Source organism: Alexandromys fortis, unplaced genomic scaffold (genome assembly GCF_014885135.2).
Source record: "Alexandromys fortis isolate MF-2015 unplaced genomic scaffold, M_Fortis_MF-2015_v1.1 scaffold_331, whole genome shotgun sequence".
Taxonomy (NCBI): Eukaryota; Metazoa; Chordata; class Mammalia; order Rodentia; family Cricetidae; genus Alexandromys; species Alexandromys fortis.
The window spans coordinates 362,692-385,838 of record NW_026068215.1 but is presented as its reverse complement, the minus strand read 5'-3'; the positions used below and the strand labels follow the sequence as shown (position 1 = coordinate 385,838).

At 41.6% G+C, this 23,147-nt stretch overlaps 1 protein-coding gene across 1 annotated transcript; it reads left to right on the top strand.

Annotated features, from left to right (window-relative positions):
- Nucleotides 1-13,843: 13,843 nt before the first annotated feature.
- Nucleotides 13,844-15,723, top strand: LOC126493408 (signal peptidase complex subunit 3). Its single transcript, XM_050130406.1, has one exon. The coding sequence runs from the start codon at nucleotides 14,218-14,220 to the stop codon at nucleotides 14,758-14,760; it is 543 nt and encodes a 180-aa protein (XP_049986363.1). The 5' UTR covers nucleotides 13,844-14,217; the 3' UTR covers nucleotides 14,761-15,723.
- The last annotated feature ends 7,424 nt before the right edge of the window (nucleotides 15,724-23,147 follow it).

Sequence of the window (23,147 nt, the reverse complement as noted above, 5' to 3'; positions counted from 1 at the left end):
AGAACCTAATAATGAGGACCCTAAGAGTGACTTACATGGATCTGATCTACATGGGAAGTAGTAAAAGACAAGATCTCCTGAGTAAATTGGGAGCATGGGGATCTTGGGAGAGGGTATAGGAAGGAAGGGGAACATACAAAAATGTAGAGCTTAATAAATAAATTTTAAAAAAGAAAAAAAGATTGTGCCTATTAACTTACTGTCATAGAAACAGGGGCGCTCATGAGGTCCTTCTTCTACCAAAGGATTTATTTGGACAGTTAACAGTTACTGGAGGATAAAGGTTTATGGCCATGCATAAATTGCCAAAGTTCCTGTAAGTAATCCTTCACCCATGTTCCTGTAATAAAACCCACTGGTTATCCAGGTTACATTTTATTGGAATTATTTCTTTGTTCCAGTCATTGGTACCTTGTGGAGGCTGAAAATTTTAGGCCCATTTCCACCTGTCAGAAGGTCAGAGAGTTTGGAGACTGACAGGCTTAATTGCACCTTCTATCTCAGGAGGGTGCCTGGTTCTTTTGAAGTTAAGATAGCTTGGTGCCATCCTGATGGGTGGTCAGGATACACAGATGTGCTTCTGATCCTTTCTTTTGTAACTATGAGGTCACCAAGGGAAGGGTGGTTTCCAGCAGTCTTCAGTGACCTAGAGTATATGACTTGGGGCACCTTGCGACCTAGACAACAGAATGCTAATGTTGGATGTCTCAGATTAGTTGACTGTATGAGTCATCTTTTGTATCATGTTAATAAAGCTTTTTGTTATCTTCTCCCCCAGTTTACATTGAGTATAAAAGCTGTGGAAAAACAAATGCAGGAGAATTTCAGGATTTCAGTTACTGGAACGCCCTCCCAATGCGTTCTATGTTTTCTGTCTTATTGTTTTTATGTGTCTTCATATTCTATTTCTTCAATTCCCATACCCCTACCTGGTAAGAAGTATTTTTTTGTCGAGGCTGATCCTCCACAGTACCTATTCGCAGTAACTAGTTATTTGTCTACCTCTTTCTAGAAAAAAAAGTTTGCATAAGAGACACTAAGCCCTTTCCTATGATGAGGTTTGGGAATATGTGTTTTTCTGTTTTTTTTTTTTTGTTTGCTTGTTTGTTTGATTTCTTAAACCCCTGTGTGCCTAGCCTGGTAGTACACATGCAAGCCCAGTACTGATAAAGCAGAAGTAGGAAGGAATGGGGAACCATGCCTATTGTAATTTATAGCTGCGTGCAGTGGTAAGAATGGCTCGGTCCTTACAAACCCAAAAGGCTGAGACTATGTAGTTAAGCAGTGGTGATGGAGGAGGGTCTACACAGTGGAACACTTGCCTGACATGCAAGAGGCTGTGGGAATCAGCCTAGTGCCGCAGAAATAGTAAGCTTTAAAATCACAGTAAGGAGAAGTAACTGTCAGCGTGTGAACAAAGAAGGGGCCTTAAAAGGGAGAGGTAGGGTAGGTACCCCACCAGTGGAGGAGTTTGGACTGGGAGGTGATGGGAAAGGGTCTCCCATAAAGCAACTCAAAGGGGCTCAGGCCCATAGGGGAACGTGGGATGGCTGTCCCTGAGACAAGTCAGGGCAATGGGGAGAAGGGAGGGCCAAGATAACCTGAGTTCAAAGGAGAGCCTGGTTAGTTGTTGTTTGATGAGTCCCATTGTCCAGGAGATGTTGAGAGCTTCTGACATGAGTTCCATGACTCTGAGCCATCACACCTGCTGTTTTCCTGGAGACGGGAAACGCTTCTATCCATCCTATAAAAGTGTCCACAAGTGTTAAGAGATAACAGAGTTTTTTTATGAGGAGGCATATGGGTGAAATTAACCTGTCAATCTTTGCCCGTTTGGTGTCCACGAAGTTGGTGTATGTGGAGAGCTCCTTGTGGGTTGGCTTGAACATACGTCTGTCAGGAGAAGTGAACCTGTAAAATAAAATCTTGGAGATGGGTGGGGTTAAAAGGGGCTCCAAGAAGCGGAACAAAGCTTTGGGGGAGGGGCTAAGGATATCTTGTAATGAGCATGGAAGCAGATTCCTCTGAATGAATAAATAAAGGGGAATCTGTAGTGTAGATAGAGCAGGAAATTTATAGAATAAGAATGAATGTATCTTGGTGTAATGTAAAAGCATTTCTTCTTGTGTGTGGTGTGGAAAATTACTAAGGTGAAATATTAAGAGAACATTTGCCCGCTTGAAGGCTGCCACACCCATCTGCACCCAGCAACTGTGGTAACGAAGTAATCTTGTCACACAAGAGGGACCCCCACCCTTCTGTGGTCAGTCAATACTGATAACCTAGGACACCTGGTTATCGGAAGGATCAAACGAGGGGCAGTTTCAAACTGACTTAAAAGAGGTGGCTGAAGCAGGATGGTTATCTCATATCTTACAATGGCCTGGGCACCAAGCCTTGCAGAGAGAGATCCTCCTAGCCTGCCTCCCGGAAAGCAGAAATATTAAACGCCTTGCCTAAACATTTAATGCTCCTTCTCCTGAGTACAGAGCTTCATCTCCTGAAAACAGACATTTAATGCCTTGCATCCCAAATGCAAAGCCTCATTCCCTGAGAGTGGACATTGGAGGTCTGTCTCCCGAGAACAGACTAGATACTCTGCCTTTCAGAAGGCTTTGTCATCCCGAGAGCAAAGCTTCGTCTTTGAGAGTAGAGAACTAAAAGCCTTGTCTCCTGAGACTCATTCACCCGAAAGCGGAGTCCAGGGCCCTACATTCTGACATCGGAACCTTATCTCCCGAGCGCAGACTATGGGGTCAAGAGTCAATCTACGTGACCCAGCCCCCAGTACGGACAAGAGCCCAGCCTGAAGAAATTCAAAAAGCCCTTTTTAAGCCAGGGAATACCAGGTCGTATGATGCTATTTCATGTGTGTATGAGAGGTTAAGAGACGAACATAGATGTGTTAATACATATGTTAATGTGTGAAATGTTAAGAGATATTTTATGGATAAGATTAGGAAATGTTAATGGATAAGTTAAGGTTAAGAAGTGTTTTATAGATAAGTAATGGATAAGTTGTATTAAGCTTAAGAAGTGTTTTATGAATAAGTGATAAGTTAGATTAAGGTTATGAACTGGTTTTATGTATTAGGCTTAGTAGGATTAATAATTGTGATATTGAATTGCCTGTGTGTTGCCCATTATCAATCCCCCATGCCTACTGAGATTGTAACCCTCATTGATGCATTGGATATTGAAGTTGCTTGTAAAGAATCATTATAAAAACAATTCTCTTGCTTGGTCTGGTTACTCATCGCTCTCTGGGGAGAAGGGCACAGAGTCCTCATAGATATTACTCGAAAAGAACCTGGAGCTGAAGTCCCCCACCTCGTAACATATCTCCACCCAGTAATATGCTGGGCAAGCCAGTATCTCTAAGAAAGAAAGAGGAAAAAAAAATGTCCCACAGTGGCAAAGTTTTAAGTGGGGAGAAATGGGTCTCATCTACCCCCATAGCTGAAATTGGTGAGGGAAACCTAAGGCCCGAGTGAGAATAAAAGTAATGGACTTACCTGCCATTTGTAACATGACCCTAGGCTGGGAGAGGGTTACGGGTTATACCAAGTCTAGGCAGTGTTAATCCTCTGTAAGGCTGGCACAGTTTCACTTGCCAATGGTGATGAGGCTGGACCTCCGTGGCTTGGCATAGAGGACAAGCCCACACGGGGGCATTGTGTTTTCCAGTGTTCAGGTTGCTAGCAGTTAGGGCACAACCTCGGAGCAGGTGCAGTGAAATATCGTGCCATGTGACCATTTAGGCCACACTTGATACAGCCCTGTGATTGACTTCCCTTGTCCCCCTTCCTGTGACCTTAGGCCTGGGCCTGTAGATTGTTGTAGCTTTGTCTGTCCGGAAGACTCAGCTGATTTCTTTCTGGCATTAAAAACTTTAAAGGCCCTTTTCACCAATTCCCGTACAGGAGTTTGGGGCCCATCCTCAACCTTTTTTGAACTCTTTCCTAATATGTGGTACTGACTGAGGGAGCAGAATGATTAGTAGAAAAGGAACCTAGCTGCTATTCTACCCGAGAGAGATTTGGAAGAGAAAAGCTCAGTGGGCAGAAGGGGTCCAGGAGTGGAGTGGTGAGGTAGGAGGGGGAGGGGAATGTGGAAGTTGACCTTGAACCTCTGAATTGGGAAAGGGAGGGGAAAGAATGTTGCTCCACAGGAGGGGGTTGGTAAGTGTGGGCTTGGGGAGTGGAGGAGGGGCCAGTGCCTCTGGCAGCACAGTGCTGCCAGAGACACTGGCTACTAAGGGGGGCAGGGATGTGAGAGCACAGAGCCCAAAAGCCATGGACATATATATGTAAGCTTGGTTCATTTGTATCAGACAGACTCAATTTAAAAAGACTTTTGTAAGAGGCTTATCGGGGCAACAGCGGACCTGGCTTTGAACTCTAAGTGCCCATTTTAAAGTCTATGCTCAACCACATGGCCTAGTCCACTTCAGCGCGTCCTTTCAAACTGGCTCTTAGGTCCAAAAGGGGGCACAGAGATTGAATGCCAGGCATCCCGATACAAACAGATCTCTGCCTCAGCCAAGCCTGGTCCCGTGGGATTGACTGCAACGTGGGACTCGAATTCCTGGCATGAGCTCACAACTTCAACAGGAATCCAAAAACAACAAAAATAAGTACAAATGGGTCCCCCCAAACAAGAAAGGGGACTCACCAACATGCAGCCGCTGTAGCCCAGAAGCCAGTTTTAAGCTTGGCGTAGAGAGCTCGAACTGTAGACTAGGGGCCTTTCAACACGTGGCCTGCCACGTGGAAAAGGCCTACTCTAGCTCTGTGGAACCTCCAAAATGTTAGGAATATTTCCTAACACAAGCTCCCTGCCAACGCAAAAATTCCCAATCAAGGCAAATCAAAACAAGCCAAATTAAGAAATAACCAGGTTTAATGGGAGTTCTGCACTCTCAGGTGGCCCCGTGGCCCCGAAGGGGAAATCGGGAAGCCGCAGAAACGTGACCCCCAGGAGGAAGAAAAGGAGACCACGTGTTCCTCTTTTGGGGGATCACTTCAATACCCTGGGGAGTAGTCCTGACCCCTCCCCATCCCCAGGGAGGGGTCAGGACCTGGCCTGCTGGGATTTGGAGTCCAGACCAGGCCTTGGGGCTGGGATAGATGCAAGGGGCTGGGGCCTATGCTCCCAACTTGACAGGTTGTTTCCTAATTTTCTGAGTAATTGCCACAGTATTTTGCCTGAATGTATGCTTGCATGCCAGAAGAGGGCACCAGATCTCATTACAGATGGTTGTGAGCCACCATGTTTTTGCTGGGAATTGAACTCAGGAATTTTAAGAAGAGCAGCCAGTGCTCTTAAACTCTGAGCCATCTCTCCAGGCTCGCATTGTATTCTTTTATATTGCATTTGTTTAACTCTACAAGGCTGTGTTACTTTGCCTGTCTAAAACACCTGTTTGGCCTAATAAAGAGCTGAATGGCCAATAGCAAGGGAGGAGAAAGGATAGGTGGAGCTGGGAGGCAGAGAGCTTAAATAGGAGAAAAAGAGATTAAAGAGCATGAGAACAAAGAGAAAAAGATGCTAGGGGCCAACCATCCAGCCTCCCAGACACACAGCCAGCTATGGAGTAAGAATAAAAGTAAGATATACAGAAGTAAGAAAAGGAAAAGGCCCAGAGGCAAATGGTAGATGGGATAATTTAAGTAAAGGAAAGCTGGCTAGAAACAAGCCAAGCTAAGCTGTGCATTTATAAGAAACAACAAGCCTCTGTATGTGATTTATTTGGGAACTGGGTGGTGCCTCCCCCAGAAAAAGGCAAAAGAGTAAAGAGTAAAAACAACCACCAACATTTTGGCATTCCAGAGTTAGACTCGAGTATCCATCTAGAGGCTGAAAAAGCTGAAGAAAAAAAAAAAAAAAAACCTGCTCCTTTAAAAGCACTTACACAGCACTTTTTCATACTAAATAGAACAAAAACCTAAGTAAAACGATGCTTGCCACAGTGCAGGGCACTGGCATTCCATAGCTGGGGGGCTGACTGTGGTTCTAGGTCAAACAACCTCCAACCAGGAAGTGTAAGCCAAATAAACCCTTTTCTCCTATATTTGGTTACCTTTCTACTGCTGTAACAATGTTCCATCACTAGGCAACTTGTAGAAGAAAGCATTTAATTTGGGCTCACAGTTACAGAATGTAGTAGAAACCATGAACAGCATGACAGGGAGTGTAAGGACAGAAAGGCAGACAAGGCATCAGAACAGTAACTGAGGGCTTATATCTGATCTACAACCATGAGGGAGAGGGAGAAAGAAAGAGCTCTAAGGCTTGGGCTTTTGAAATCTCAAAGCCCACCTCCAGTGACACATCTCCTCCAACATGTCTACATTTCTTAATACTTGCCAAACTTCTAACAACTTTGAAACACATATTCAGATATATAAGCATATGAGGGTCAATATTGGTCAAATTTATCATAGCCACATAAAAACAATGATTATAAGACTTAATTAGGGTTACTCTTGCTGTGATGAAACAACATGATCAAAAGGCAAGTTGGAGGGGGCTGGAGAGATGGCTCAGAGGTTAAAAGCATTGCCTGCTCTTCCAAAGGTCCTGAGTTCAATTCCCAGCAACCACATGGTGGCTGACAACCATCTGTAATGAGGCTTGGTGCCTTCTTCTGGCCTGCAGGCATACACACAGAAAGAATATTGTATATATAATAAATAAATATTTTAAAAATAAAAAAAGGCAAGTTGGAGAGCAAAGGGTTATATTTGTATTATACTACTTATTACTGTTCATCACTGAATGAAGTCAGAACAGGAACTAACACAGAGCAGGAGCCTGGAGGCAGGAGCTGACACAGAGTCCGTGGAGGGTTGCTGTTTACTGATTTGCTTCCCCTTGCTTGCTTCTCCTGCTTTCTTATAGAACCCAGAACCACCAGCTCAAGAATGGCACCACGCACAATGAGTTGGGCCCTCCTCCATTAATCACTAATTGATAAAATGTCCTAGAGCCCAATCTTAAGGAGGCATTTTCTCAATTGAGGTTCCCATCTATCAAATGACTCAAGCTTGTGTCAAGTTGACATAAAACTATCCAGCACAGAAGTGACATACAGAATACTAAAAACATCTGTTGAAACCTTTCCAAAATGTCCCCGTGGGCACAATAATAATGAATCTGCATCTTTCTTTATCTGCTTTGTTCTTAACAGGGCTCATGAACAGCACTAGGACAGGGATAATAGAAACCACATAGACAAGAGCCTTAAGCCCTGACACCTTAATGAAGCCACACAAGTCTGGCCATTCCCATCATATAAAAAAGCAATGTCCCCATTCCTCAGTTCTTGATTGCAGCATCTTATGCATGTATGCATGTGCGCACACACACACACACACACACACACACACACACGTACAGATAGGACTCTTTCAAAAAGGACATTCACTTCTTTGACTGTCTCATGCTGCATCATAAGGTCAATATATTTTCCAATTTTGGGTTTTCTTAATAAAAAACGTTTTTCCTTCTGGCTCAGCCACCAGCCCTCTCTAATATTAGCATTTATCAAATATTTATTTATTATACCTTTGTGTAGGCCAAAAAAGGCCTATTTCCATGCTGACCAAAGGTCAGAGAGTTGGGACTTGTTTCTAGTTCCTTCAAGGTTATTGTGCTTCTACCTCAGACAAAGATTTCACCTAGTTGTTAATCAGACAGTTCTGCTCTCTCAAGGTTATTTTCAACTAGTGTGACTAATTGCCAGACCTTGTGCTCCAGGAATAAATAGTTTGTCCCTACCTCAAACAAAAGTCTTTTGTTTTACTCCTACTTTTTTTGGGACAGGGGTATTTTAAGCAGTAGGTAATTAAATGCGGGTGAATTTCAGTACTCATGTGGTGTAGGAGGTCCTTCTGTCTATGTGTGGCTTTTATTTGTTAATGAATAAAGAAACTGCTTTGGCCTATAGCAAGGCAGAACTTATCTAAGCTGGGAAAAACTAAACTGAAGGCTGGATGAAAGAAGGCAGAGTCAGAGAGAAGCCCTATCGCCCCATCAGAGACAGATGCCAAACCTTGCTGGTAAGCCACAGCTATGTGGCAATATACAGATTAATAGAAATGGGTTAAATTAAGATGTAAGAGTTAGCCAATAAAAAGCTAGAGCTAATAGGCCAAGCAGTGATTTAATTAATACATTAATTAATTAATTAATTAATTAATTAATTAATTCTGTCTGGTTATTTCGAATCTGGGCTGCCTGGAACATACAATCAGCCTCCTAATACACTCACAGAAATTTGCTCCGGATACTATACTATGTTTCTCCATTTTATTATTTTCATTCATGTCTTCATGTTCTTTACTATATTTCTAAATCCCCATGCTCTTACCCTCGTGAGAGACATTTTGTTGAGGCTGGTCCTGACATATTTTATGTAAATGTGTGAATGCCTGAATGCATATATATGCACTGTGTATGTGGGCCTGGTGCCTGCACGATCTACATGAAGACATCTGATCCCCTAGAACTGAAGTTATGGTGGTTGTAAGCTTCTCTGCAGGTTCTGGGAACCAAATAAAATTCTTTATGGAACCACAAGTTCTCTTAACTAAAGTACTATCTCTCCAGTCTGCCTCTAATATCACCATTAAACGACACAGAGTGGATGTATGTATTGTTTTTCATAGATTTAAATTTTTTTTCATAGATTTTCTTTGTATGTCTTAATTGATTCAGAGCTTAAATGTAAAATTATATTTTGAGATCTTGTAATGATAGAATCAATATAGAGCAAGATTGTAGGGAGAAAAGGTGAACTAGCCATGCATGTATATATGCATGTATCTGCCTTAATGCTGACAAGGAAAGAGGAAAGGGGAAAGACATTTGGAAGCCTACTATAAGACCCTCTTTGAGATGCCGAGCACAATACACACTTGCTCAGAGTAGACTATTTCCATGAGTTTTGAAGGGAGAGGACTTGGGCTTAGCGACTGCTTGTTACCCTTGCAAATGCATTAATCAGGAAAGTGATTGCTATAAGACAGAAGGCATGATATATAGAGAGGCAGAAATTGGTTCATGATTGAAGCATCTTTAAATGGATGAGCATATCAAGAAGGGAGAAGAGTAATTTTTATTGGAATTGTAGTGAGTCTTTAGATTGGGGAAAATTAACATATAATTATGTTATATAAATACAATAAGCCCAGTCTTCTGACCCATGAACAAGATGTGCCTTCCAGTTGACTGACTCTTTAATTACTGTAGCAACATCTTATAGTATTTAATCTACAGATACAACTTCTTGTAAATATATTATCCACACAGATACTTGATATTTTGTAGTAATTTTTAAATGACAGTATTTTTAAAATACAAATACAGGTTATCATATATTCGCCCAAATTTTCAGTGACCAAATATGTAATAGTAGCTGTTGAGGGGAAAAAAAGCTTAGTAGCACAGTTCTAAGTACTTCCTGATTAACATGCATTTCCCTGTTCATCCACATTTGCTCTAAGAAGTTATTGAAAATATACAGAAACTAGGGATCAAAGTATCAATTTTTATCTGTTAATAATCTATGGAAAATCAGTTTGTTGAGATAACATAGTTCAGTAGGATTTAATTAATATATGTGGTTCAAAATGAATCTGTTGAAAAGTGTGGTTGTACTTCTTCACCTTCCAGCAAATTTACCATAATCCATTCCCAGGATCTTGGGTGTTGAAATAAAAGGGAAGGCATATGTATGTGGGAATGTGGGATCATATGAATGCATGGATATTTATGCTATAGGAATGTTTATCATGAGGAATACTTGAAATTAATTAAACCAGTCATGCCATTCTTACTTGGATCTTAGCATATATTAGAAATAAGATTAATGCCACTGTTGATTTTCCGGCTGTCCTTGGTCAATGTGGTTACCATGACAACTCAGTGCCTGCTGTGGAAATTGGCATCAACTGTGTTTCCACATGATTTTTTTTGTTTGAATCACTTATCACTATAATGTCATCATGTCTTGTTTTTCTAATTATGATTTTCTTTCTAAAATTATTATTTGACATTTGAGATGTGGTACAGATTTTTCCTGCCCATTTATTCATTTATACTATGTTTGAATCAACCTGACTTGAGTCACATTTTTCTCAGAGTTGTCCCTTTTTTATTAATACATTTTCTACAATTTAGTCAATAAATTTCCCTTCAAGATTGCATCAATATTAAGTTGACACCTTCCTTCCCAGAATTCTTTTAGCATAAACTTTGCTGTCTAAAACTATCTCCTCATACAAAGGGAATAGTACTACCTTGTGGGAATACCCTCTGTGTGCTGTGATTACCACTGATGAATAAAGAAACTGCCTTGGCTTGTTGATAGGGCAGAACATAGGTAGGCAGGGAGGACTGAACTGAATGCTGGGAGAAAGAAGGGTGGAGTCAGGGAGGTGCCATGGATCCGCCACCAGAGACAGAGTGCCGAAAATTTGCTGATAGGCCACAGCCTCGTTGTGATGCACAGATTAATGGAGTTGGGTTAAATTAATATGCAAGAGTTAGCCAATAAGAAGCTAGAGCTAATGGGCCAAGCAGTGATTTAATTAATACAGTTTCTGTGTGGTTATTTTGAGTGTAAGCTAGCTAGGCAGCCAGAAAGAACAAGTGGCCTCCTTCCTCCAAGTAAATGGCATGCTGGGAGGAATCCACTAACACTACTTACATCAGAAGATAGATTTTTTTAAATAAATGTCTAAAAATAGTGATGTACAGTGTATGGTATATAGTCTACCCTCAGAAAGCTTCCTTGCACTTTGCCTCCTTTATTTAGTCACAGCAATACCTCTGACATCAATATCATGGACTGACTACATAATAACCATGCATAAGCACCTATTCGTTAGGTAAGTCTTATTCCACTGTTTAATGTATAGGAGGAGTTGCAGGATAAAGTTGGGAGGAGGAAAAGAAAGCATTATTGCACAACTTCCAGTGAACTGAGTCTGCCTTTCCCATCTAAATGCTTTCATCTCTATTTCACATGCTTTATTTCTTCCTCCCCATCTTTTACTATAACAACAGAGGAGAGTGCCTAATCTACAATGCAGAATCTGAGGTTCAGCATGAAGAAACAAGTCTGTTGTAGAGTTAGTTGCATCAATTCCTGGAGAGATTGAGTGTCCACCATGGGGAAACCTTTAGTAAGACACTACCCTTCACCAGTCTTCTCCACACAAGCAAATAATTCTGAATATATCCTAACTACAAGGAATACTCTGGAGTTGAGATCCTATATGGAAAAGCACCCTGTCAGTCTCAGGTAGAGAGAAGGACCAAGGAGTTATTTAGAGTAACTGTATCAGCAGATGCCTCAGTACTCCTGTAACTGCATTAAATCAATGGTGCTTAAACTTGCACTGTTTAGGACAGGCAAGAGTAAAGATTCAGCTACCCAGAATAAGGGGCTCATACAGAAGAAGCCAGTGGTCATCTCTGAGACATGTTAGAGGAATAAGAGTGAAGACATTAGAGTTCCATCTTTAGGGCATTTGGTAAGCAACTACCCAGAACCAGCCTCTTCTAAACAAAAGGATCAGACAGAACACCAATTCTTCTAGTAAACATCAAACAGAACACCAATCCTTGTAATAAACAGGACTACTCTCTAGAGCTTAGTGATCCCAGGTAGAGAAGAACCTTATGTTCTCAGGTAGATTAAATGGCCAGGGCACTTGAATCAATTACATCAATAAAGACCTTCCAGTTATCCCAGAACTCTGCATAGTGTCATTAAATTACTTGGATTAAAACGTTGATAAATGAAGTCAGAAATTTTCCAAGCATGAAACCCTTCATCAAAAATCTTCTTGTCTACTTTTCACCAACCTATGCAGATCTTGTCTGCTAGACCTGGGATCTGAAGACCTGAAAGAATGCGGTGGGCTGCAGTCTGATGCTGTAGACAACCTCACTTCAGTTCCAGTGTCCTTTTATATGTGAGTGTAACAAAGAAAGCAATGATCCAAAGAAGGCTGTTTGAGTTCAGAAAAGTATGATCAGAAAAATGTAAATAAACTCCAGTGGGCACATATTGTCTATACTGGGTTTTAAGGTCTAAGTTGATGAGGACGACTGATCAGGTTTCTTCCTCAAGAGGGTACCAGATCTCATTACAGATGGTTGTGAGTCATCAACCATGTGGTTGCTGGAAATTGAACTCAGGACCTTTGGAAGAGCAGGCAGTGCTCTTGACTACTGAGCCATCTCTCCAGCCAGTACTAAATATTAACTGACCAGACCTTTCCCAGAACGTTCTCGGGACAGACCAATTTAAACACAATTTCCTGGCACAAACTATAGATTGCATCTAGGAAGGCACGAAAGCAAGGTAGAAGGCTGTATCAAGATTCAAGGTTCACTAACCAGATTGGGTTCTATAGCTATATTCTGATATTCAACAAGAATAAACATGTTTTATAAATTGAATGTGATTGTTTATCACAGGAGGCCCCAAATCACATCCAAGAGCAATCCAGGGAACCAAACTGCGTTTGAGGTAAAAGGCCCTCTGCCTTTTTTTCCTGGAGTCTCCCTCACAGCTCCCCAAGGTATTGTTCACTTTCATCATACTTTTGACCAAGTTCTGACACTTCTGCTGGTGCTTATTAAACTTGAAGATATTTGAGTCTATTCCAAGCCTTCTGAATAGAAACCATGGAATTGGGGTGGGTCGTTTCCACCTGATTCTGATAGTCATTGAGCTTTGAAAAGGACTGATGCCTGCTTGCAACAAGATATTCAGTATCTTGAATCATTTTGGGTATTATTTCATTCTTCTCAGTTGTAAAATCTCTATCTTTTCTTGACCGTGAGAAATACCTTCAATTTACTAATAGTCGTCCAGTGATGTATATACAAAGCACTGGCCAAGCACTGTGAAAAGAGCATGAAGAACAAGACAGAAAGGGATCCTGGATCTCTCACCATAGTGGAATAGCAAAACTGGGTGAGAAAGCAATTGACCAGGCAAGTTATGTGAGGATTTGTGTTTGATGAAAATAAACAGAAAGACTGCAATTAGTTCCCGCCCACCCAGGCCCAAATAATCACACAGAAACAATATTAATTACAACACTGATATATTTCTAGCTACCTCTTACTTCTTAAATTAGTCCATTTCTAATTAATCTCTTTATTGCCACGAGGTTGTGGCTGACCGATATGGTTCCGGGTGTCCTTCTTCTTAGGCAGCAGCTCCAAGGCATCTCTCTGACCCTGCCTACTCTCTCTCTATCTCTGTTCTTTTTTCCCACCTGACTTGACTCTGCTAAGTCATCGGCCCAAATAGCTTTACTCATCAATCAATAAAAGCAACACAGATCCCACATCAAACAGAGGATTACACACACAGAGTTATCAGTGAAGGCCGAGTCCTGAATGATAAGAAGCCAGCAGGGACAAGCCATTTCTTGATGTGCTTGCACTGTGTGGGCTCCAGTTGTCCAGGAGCAGAGGACAAACCCAGCGGCAGGAGCCTGGCAGATAACACACAGGCTGATGGGGGATGAGGTGGAAAGAGCAGATGTAGCACAGAGTCTGGGCCACTTGTTTAACACTATGACTGTGTTTTGAGCGTGGAGGATGCCAGTAGGGAAGTGACAGGAACTGCAGGTGATGATGGCTGCTCTCTGTGCAGAGAATGGACTGCAGGGTGAGCTAGTGTGGGGGTACAGCCATCAGGAACCTGTTGCAGAAGGCCAGGGGAGGGGCTAGGCTGTATGGAAGCCATGGTGCAGCAGTGTGCAAAGGGAAGGGTTCCCTGGACAGGGCAGATGGGACCTTCAGTGACTGTGTCTGGGTGTAGGGGATGAGGCAGCTCAAGTCCCCCTGGGCTTATTCAGCCACACAGAGACACGGTGCTGCTGTTTCCTGTCAGATGCCCCAAGTGCCTGAGACTATCTATCAGCTGACAGTGGTGGTAGGGTTAACCAGTGACTTGGGGGAAAAAAAGAACAGGCAACGTGGGCGGTGCGCGCTCCAGGGACGCGTGCGCGCGCCCAGCATTCCGCGCGAGCCAGAGGAAGGCAGAGGGAACGCGAGCGAGCAGACAGCAAGCCCTGCCCAGCGAGCGAGTCTCTGTGAGCGAGCTGAGCTAGCAAGCGAGAGAGCGAGTGAGCGAGCGCCGGTGGAGCCCGCGTGGAGGGAGCCGCCGATCCATCCCGCAACATGAACACCCTGCTCTCGCGGGCGAACTCGCTGTTCGCCTTCACGCTGAGCGTCATGGCGGCGCTCACCTTGGGCTGCATCCTCACCACCGCCTTCAAAGACAGAAGCGCGCCAGTGAGCCTGAAAGTCTCCAGGGTCCTGCTCAAAAAAGTGGAGGACTTCACCGGACCCAGGAAAAGAAGCGACCTGGGCTTCATCACGTTCCACATCTCTGCGGATTTGGAGAAGACTTTCGACTGGAACGTCAAGCAGCTCTTCCTTTACCTCTCGGCAGAATATTCCACGAAAAGCAACGCTGTGAACCAGGTGGTCCTGTGGGACAAGATCCTTCTGCGAGGAGAGAACCCCAAGCTGGATCTGAAAGATGTCAAAAGCAAGTATTTTTTCTTTGACGACGGGCACGGTCTCAAGGGAAACAGGAATGTCACTTTGACTCTGTCCTGGCAAGTTATACCGATTGCTGGCATTCTGCCTCTTGTGACTGGATCTGGACGCGTGTCTGTCCCATTTCCAGATTCGTATGAAATAGCCACGGCTTTTTGAAGAACTCTCTCTGCGTATGTGTTAAGGAATAGTAGTTAAAAACTGTCAAGAATCTGAAGAAACTCATGCTATAAACTTTGTGTGTGGCATTCGTGCATGTTCACATTGAATGTGATTTAGAGGCAGACTTTTGCTCATCTCTTGTTAAAGCATGCTTGATGCCTGAAAAACATTTAATGTGATTATTCGGTAGCTGCTGAAAGTGTTGAAAATAAGGTTACTAACAACTTTTTTCTGAAGAGTGAATACATCTGTAATCTGTAAATCATTGTAACACCTTTAATGGCTGTCTGTCTAAGAAATTGGGTCTTTCCAGGTTTTCCCTACTAAAGTTTTCATGTTTTGCATCGTTTTTAAATAATTTTTTACAGTGTCATTGAGAGTTGAAATGTTTGCATGACTTCCCCACTGAGTGAAGCTTGTTTCAGTGTGTATACTAGGTGCTAATTATGTACAATTATCAGAAAGTCTCCACTTTCATGATGTTTCATAAAGTATAATTTTCCACTTGCAAACTCTTATATGGTATCCTATTCTATTGTCAATCATCTAGTGATGTATATAGTACAAACATAGGCTCTTTGAAGATGAAGAATGTGAAAGACTGAAGTTTGGGGAATCCAAGCTTCAATAGCTAGCAAAGAATGTAGTCAGACTTTGATCTTGGATAGTCTAATTCCCTAAGTTTATTCCATCTCTTATGCCTGAGATAACATTGTAGTACAGTTTCATTTATAATGTACATTGTGTTTTAATAACCCTGAAACCATTTGTCTTGATGTTTCTGATATTACATAAAAGTAGCTTGAACACAAATTGTAAAAAAAATGCTATAGAAATAATATCTCCTTTCACTCTCTGTGTATTTGTTTTCTTTATAATAGAGGTATAAAAACCCAAATATTTCTAAAATAAGTTGGATATTATACATATAAAAGCACACAATTAAATATGTGATTTGATTTTTTTTCTGCTATGGGAAAATCAATAATCTCCAAGATAGCATTTACAGGGTAGCTTTAAGGGAAAGGAGGAAGAGACCTGGTCAGTCATCATCATTAACTTAGACCATGAAAGCCAATATGGACAATTGTCCAATTCTTAAGGGAAAGAGAGATTCGAGAAGGGTTATACAGCACAGGTGATATGGAAGTCGAAGACAGAATACCATGATTTAAGCACGGAGAAGCACTGTATTTTCACCGACCGTGGTGACACATTATCACTATTTCCAGAATAGTGCATACCAATGGAACCACTAAGGAGACCAGTGTGGAGGTGTCTCAAAACACGAAAATTTAACTGCTCTCTGACTCAGGTATACAATTCCTGGGAATACACCCAAAGGACTTTATATCCTACCGCAGGGACACTTGCACATCCACATTTATTACTGCTCATTTCACAAGAGCAGAAAATGGAATCAGCCTAGATGCCCATCAAAAGATATGAAAATATGGTACATATATGCAATCTAATCTATTCAGCCATAAAAAGGCGATATTTTCCTGGAAATAGGCATATATGCCCAAAGGAGACCTTAGCTTCTAGGTTTTACCTGTGTATTTTGGAGGGAAAGAGTGTATGTGGTTGCCAAGTGACCAGAAATGGATCCATGAAAGGAGTCAATAGAGGCTTCACTTTAAAGGAGGAAGTGGACACAGAAACAGAAGATATGTGATGTGATACAGAAGAGGAATGCTGAAGATGGAAGGGTTTGGACAGGTAGCTAGCGGGGAGGGCAATAGGGGAAATGAAAGGGTGGGGGGCATACGCAACCAAAACTAAGTATGTATAACAATGGCATAAGGAAATGTTATTACAGTTACCTCATAGGAATACATCACTATTTAATTGTAAACCTCAACCAGTCCTGTAAAATTTCGATGGTCCTGTAGTTCCTGTGTCACAAGACCATATACAAGCCAGGAGCTAAGCCTGGAGACTTAAAATCACATGCATACACAGACAGACAGAAAGACATGGACATGGGTCATTATTGATACAAGACTGCCAAATGCCCCCCTTTATTGTGCTCAGGGGCAGCTTATATAGGGATCCTTAGCCACACCCAGCTCTCGGGATCTTTCAGCTGCAGGCCCATCAATGTGTCATCATGGTCTCGTGCTCAGAGCAGCTGCAGGCAGAAAAGTCAAGGGGCCAGGAATCTATAGCTCCCAACATTTACTTACATGTGTTCCAGCAAATGTGTATGTAGCTGTACAGTTCATGAAGAAGTATGAGGAACTGAATTTTTCTAACTAGTGTAAAAATCAAAGGTGTAGCATCATGCATATTAAACTGGCTTTGGCTTCTGGTTTGTTCATTAAACATTTTAGGTTTTTCATTTGTTTATAGATAAAAAGACAAAACTGGGGAAATTCACATAAATGGTGGTCCTTTCAAATGACATTATTTTTGTTTAGCTTATTCACAGAAATTTGAACAGAAAAGCACTTTAGTAGTGTACTAATAGGAAGACAAGCAAGAACACATAATTCATATAAATTTGAGTTTATTAATAGTCTGTATACCAACAAGAACATTTAACTCCAATACCTCTATACTGGTACTAGACATAGAAATGTTAAAATCTGCAGTTACCTAATCTTATATGTTGGGCGTTTCCCTTGAGGGAAGCATGCACAGGAAGCCTGCATCTTTATTTATTTATTTATTTATTTATTTATTTATTTATTTATTTATTAAAGATTTCTGTCTCTTCCCCGCCACCGCCTCCCATTTCCCTCCTCCTCCCCCAATCAAGTCCCCCTCCCTCGTCAGCCCAAAGAGCAATCAGGGTTCCCTGCCCTGTGGGAAGTCCAAGGACCACCCACCTCCATCCAGGTCTAGTAAGGTGAGCATCCAAACTGCCTAGGCTCCCACAAAGCCAGTACGTGCAGTAGGATCAAAAACCCATTGCCATTGTTCTTGAGTTCTCAGTAGTCCTCATTGTCCGCTATGTTCAGCGAGACCGGTTTTAACCCAGGCTTTTTCAGACCCAGGCCATCTGGCCTTGGTGAGTTCCCAATAGAACATCCCACCCAGCTCTCAGTGTGTGGGTGCACCCCTCCTGAGTGAGGTAAGCCAGACCCAAAAAGAGGAACATGGGATGTACTCACTCATATTTGGTTTCTAACCATAAATAAAGGGCATTGAGCCTATAATTCGTGATCTTAGAGAAGCTAAATAAGAAGGAGAACCCAAAGAAAATCATATAGGCATCCTCCTGAATATTAACCTTCATCAGGCGATGAAAGGAGACAGAGACAGAGACCCACATTGGAGCACCAGACAGAAATCTCAAGGTCCAAATCAGGAGCAGGAGAGAGAGCACGAGCAAGGAACTCAGGAAGCCTGCATCTTATCCAGACCCTGATATCAGTTTCATGTGTACCACTGCAGTGTTGTTAGTATGGTAGAGATGAATGCTGAAAGTTACTGTAACTATACTTTTGACAGATCCATGTCTTTGGAGTTTGGTGGGGAAGAGAAGTAGAAAGGTCCAGCTATTACAGTCTAGACAAAGACAACAGGAAGCTCCCTTGGACTTGCTGGTCAGTTTCTTTGGCCCAGTCTATAAGCTACAGGATCACTGAGCCATGCTCGGTGGGAAACAGTAAAGGAAGCCACAGAGCATCAACCTGTGGCCTCCACCTGCTGATTCAGCCCCACACATGTGAACATATGTGCATGAGTAAAGAACACACAAGATTAAAATTAATTGCTTCAAGTTTTGACACGTATTTTGACATTGCTTTCTTCCCATATATGTATTTATATGAACATACTGAAAGTATATTTGAGAAATTTCATAATTACAGTAACTATCTGTTTTTTAATGTAAACAAAAATAATTGGTTGATAAGAGGGTTGATTTGTATGAGGCCTTGTGGGCTTTCCTCAATCCAGTTTGGCATGTCTATTGCTGTCATCCTTGTTCATTCATATTTGGAAAGTCATGTTGCTGAGACTTTATGGGTATAGCTTCTGATGTTACTAGGAGATACAATCTCACAGTAAACTTTTCAATTCTCTGGCTCTTACAATCTTTCCAAACCCTTTTCAGTAAAGTTCCCTGAGCGTTAGGTGTGGGACTGTTCTGTAGATGTAGTCACTGGAGAAGGAAGGAGGTGGGGAAAATAACAATAAGGATGTCTGAGAATTCCAGAAGGACTCATACTATTAATCATTTACCTAAAAAACTTTAATATATATATAATTCATTGTAATTATATACTTCTTTATCTGGAATGATAATGCTTCCTCCAAGAGCTGAAGACCACCTAACAAAAACTCCAGTATGAGACATGAGAAGCCCTCTTTTGAGTTACTGTCCAGGGCTGTCCAGGAGACTCCCAGAATGTACAGCTTGTGGCTCTTGTCCCTGATTATCTCCCAGAGGTGGAAGGTAAATCACAAACTCAGGTCCTCTGCAGTAAGTACTTTTCACCACTGAGCCATCTCTCCTAGCTTCCTCTTAAGAGAATCTTAAATGCGCAGAAAAGTAAGTCTAGCATGTTTATAAGGGAATTATCACATAGGAAAAGAGTTTTTCTAAACATGGCCCTATCTATGTCTATACTTCTCTGAATATCCCTGATCATTTCCAAAAATGACCACAACATCAGCTGAGCTGGTTCTGATATGAAAGTCTCTTGAACTACATTACAAAACCCACTGTGGTAATTTTCTACTTATGTTGAGGGATTTGTTGACTAAATAAAGTGGAATTTATGGCCAACAGTGCCTCTGATAGCCACAATGATTTTACAAGATACATCGATTCTTTTAACATTTGTTTATTTATGTACCCTTGTCCTTCGTTTGTAACTACTTTAATTGAAAAGTCATAATCTTGTAAACTCATTATTTCTTGCTTTAGGGTCCTCTCAAAATATTAAAGTTACAAATTTTAGATAATAGATCGATAGGTGACAGGGTATATATACACATCTTTAAAAAAAAAAAACAAATAAAAAAATCTCTCTAGAGCTTGTTGCCAAAATCTTAAAAATGAAGCCAGTGATTCCCAGTTCTCAGCACAAGATGGAGCTGCACTAGAAGTGCTCTCTACATGCTTGCCACACTCTGTGCAAAGCCTCAAGGTCCTTCCCGTGCGGGCCTGGCCTGGCAGCACTTCCTCTGCCGCTCTAGCACACGGAAGTACGGTGGCACATGTGCAATTTCTTTATGATTTTTAAGCAATGTAATAAAGTTAGTGTCGAGAACATGGGCTGCATTAATCACAGACATCCTAAGGATAAGCTTGCCTGCTCAAACTTCAGGTTTGCAAGTGTAGAAGGGATTAGGAACTTGGAAAACACCAGGTGTCACTAAAGTCACTTGGAGCCATCTTAGCCGTCAGTTTGTTCTGTGGGCAACAAAGAATAATTGCACACAGTATATGGGTGTTTCTTTGCCATTTGCTGGAGTTGCCCATGTGTCTGGAATGAGTGTAACGGACCACTGCTGCTTAAAGATGTGAAAACTCAATGGAAGCGCATTGAGTCTCATGTGCCAACCCACAGTGGCCAGGCCAGTCACTGTTAATCTTTATCCAGAGGCTTAGATGCTGCTGCTGTGATGTATGGAGATGACGAGACGCTCTGGGTGGAAAGATGCACCGGATTAGATTTACCTAATCCGGTAAGAAAAAAGTTACCACCAAAATCCCCTTTCCCACCCTGCACTGTTTGCTTTTGATCAGACTTCAGGGGCAAGATGTTTTCCTTAACTGTCTATTTTGTTTGAAACACCCCCCGCCCCCGTGGTTCAAGTGCTGTTTGTGTGTTGGGACCAAACAGTTGTCAATAAACTTTATGAGCAAGCAAAAAAAAAAGGCAATTAAATAAATAAATCACTTTATTTGCTTGGTTTTTGTTTTTTGAGTTTTTTTTTTTTTTTAAGATAGAATCTTTCTGTGTATTGCTGGCTGTCCTGGTAGTGTCCTTTGTAGACCAGGCTTGCCTTGAACTCACAGAAATATGCCTGCATCTACCTCTCAAATGCTGGGATCATTGGCACACACCACCATGGCCAGAAAAGACAAATCACTTTGACTTTTGCTATTTATTTTATTTTATGTATATGTGTGTGTCCTTGTCTTAGTTAGGGTTTCTATTCTGTGATAAAACTGCAGCATGACCAAAAGCAACCTGGGAAGGAAATAGTTTGTTACAGCTTACAGTTCATCACATTCCATCACTGAGGAAAGTCAAGGCAGGAAACTCAGGCAGGAGCTGATGCAAAGATCATGGTGGGGTGCTACTTATTGACTCGCTCATTGGTCTATCTGTTTAGAGAATTTTCTCAGTTGAGGTTTGTAACATGTGGGTTTGCTTCTTGGGGTTTCTGTCCTGCACGGTTCCCACAGACATTAGGTCCCAAAGAAATCACACAGAGTCTATATTAATGATAAACTGATTGGCCCATTAGTTCAGGCTTCTTATTAGCTCTTGTAGCTTATATTAACCCATTATTCTGGTCTATGTTAGCCACATGGCTCAGTACCTTTTTCAGCGGGGCAGGTTACATCCTGCTTCTTCGGTGATGTGGGCAGGACTGGGAGGGAGCTTCTTTCTTCCCAGAATACTCCTGTTCTCATTGCCCCACCTCTACTTTCTGTCTGGTTTTTCTGCCTATACTTCCTGCCTGGCTATCAGCCAATCAGCGTTTATTTAAGATATGATTGACCGAATACAGATGATTGTCCTGCACTAGAGGTTCCCTCTTCCTAAATGACTCTAGCTTGTGTTAGGGTGACAGAAAACTGGCTAAGCATATACATGTGCACCACATGTATACAGAAGCCCACAAAGGTCAGGAAAGGAGTTGGATCAGCTGCAACTGGAGCTATCAATAGCTATGAGCTGGCATGTGGGTGTTGGGAATTGAAATCAAGACTTTTACAAGGGTAGTAAGTATTCATAATTGCTAAGTCATTGTTCTAGCCCTTACACGGGCATCTTTTAATTCTACTCTGCTTTTCATTGAGTGATTAAGTTCAGGATAAAGTTTATTTATTGTACTCCAAAAATTAATTTTAAACCTTTCCCTAAATTTACCCTAATATCCACTAAAATTCCAAAGCAATTTAAGAGTCTTAACCAATAAATAAATAAAGGAATAAGTTAAAGATTTGTGGATTCATGTTTTATTCATCTTTAGTATTCTAGTCTTTCCAAATAAAGGGCCTAATGGATGAGCTTGGAAATATGACCAAGATTCATGGGCATTTAATGCATTTTAATGCATAGTATATTGTAGCTCCACACATCAATATCTCATTACCAAATGTTTCTGCTGATACAATATAGGTAACTGTAAGAGACCTTTGGTCAGCAGCCTTTAGCATTCAAGTTTACAAAGATATTTATGAGATACTCCATCAAGTATTCCAGGGGAAATACTTTTTGTTGGTGGGTTCTGAAGGGGGGAGGGGAAAGGCAGGGAGGGGGCAGAGAAAAATGTAGAGATCAATAAAAATCATTTAAAAAAATAAAAAAGATGGTTACTACTATTTTTTTGTACCTTTCGACAAAGGAGCTAAAAGTATACAATGGAAGAAAGAAAGCATCTTCAACAAATGGTGCTGGCACAACTGGATGTCAACCTGTAGAAGATTGAAATTAGACCCATATCTATCACCTTGCACAAAACTCAAGTCCAAATGGATCAAAGACCTCAGTATCAGTCCGAACACACTGAACCTGATAGAAGAGAAAGTGGGAAGTACCCTACAACAGATGGGCACAGGAGATCGCTTCTTAAGTATAACCCCAGCAGCACAGACACTAAGGACAACATTGAATAAATGGGACCTACTAAAGCTGAGAAGCTTCTGTAAAGCAAAGGACACTGTCACTAAGACAAAAAGGCAACCTACTGACTGGGAGAAGATCTTCACCAACCCCGTAACAGACAAAGGTCTGATCTCCAAAATATATAGAGAACTCAAGAAACTAGACTCTAAAATGCTAATTAACCCAATTAAAAAATGGGGCACTGAACTGAACAGAGAATTCTCAAAAGAAGAAGTTCAAATGGCCAAAAGACACCTAAGGTCATGCTCAACCTCATTAGCAATCAGGGAAATGCAAATCAAAACAACTTTGAGATATCATCTCACACCTGTCAGAATGGCTAAAATCAAAAGCACCGATGATAGCCTTTGCTGGAGAGGCTGTGGAGGAAGGGGTACCCTCATCCATTGCTGGTGGGAATGCAATCTTGTGCAACCACTTTGGAAATCAGTGTTTCGGTTTCTCAGGAAATTCGGGATCAACCTACCCCTGGACCCAGCAATACCACTCTTGGGAATATACCCAAGAGATGCCCTATCATATGACAAAAGCATTTGTTCAACTATGTTCATAGCAGCATTA

Coding starts and splice junctions, on each gene's coding strand:
- LOC126493408 (XM_050130406.1), top strand. CDS start 14,218: ATGAACACCCTGCTCTCGCGGGCGAACTCGCTGTTCGCCTTCACGCTG.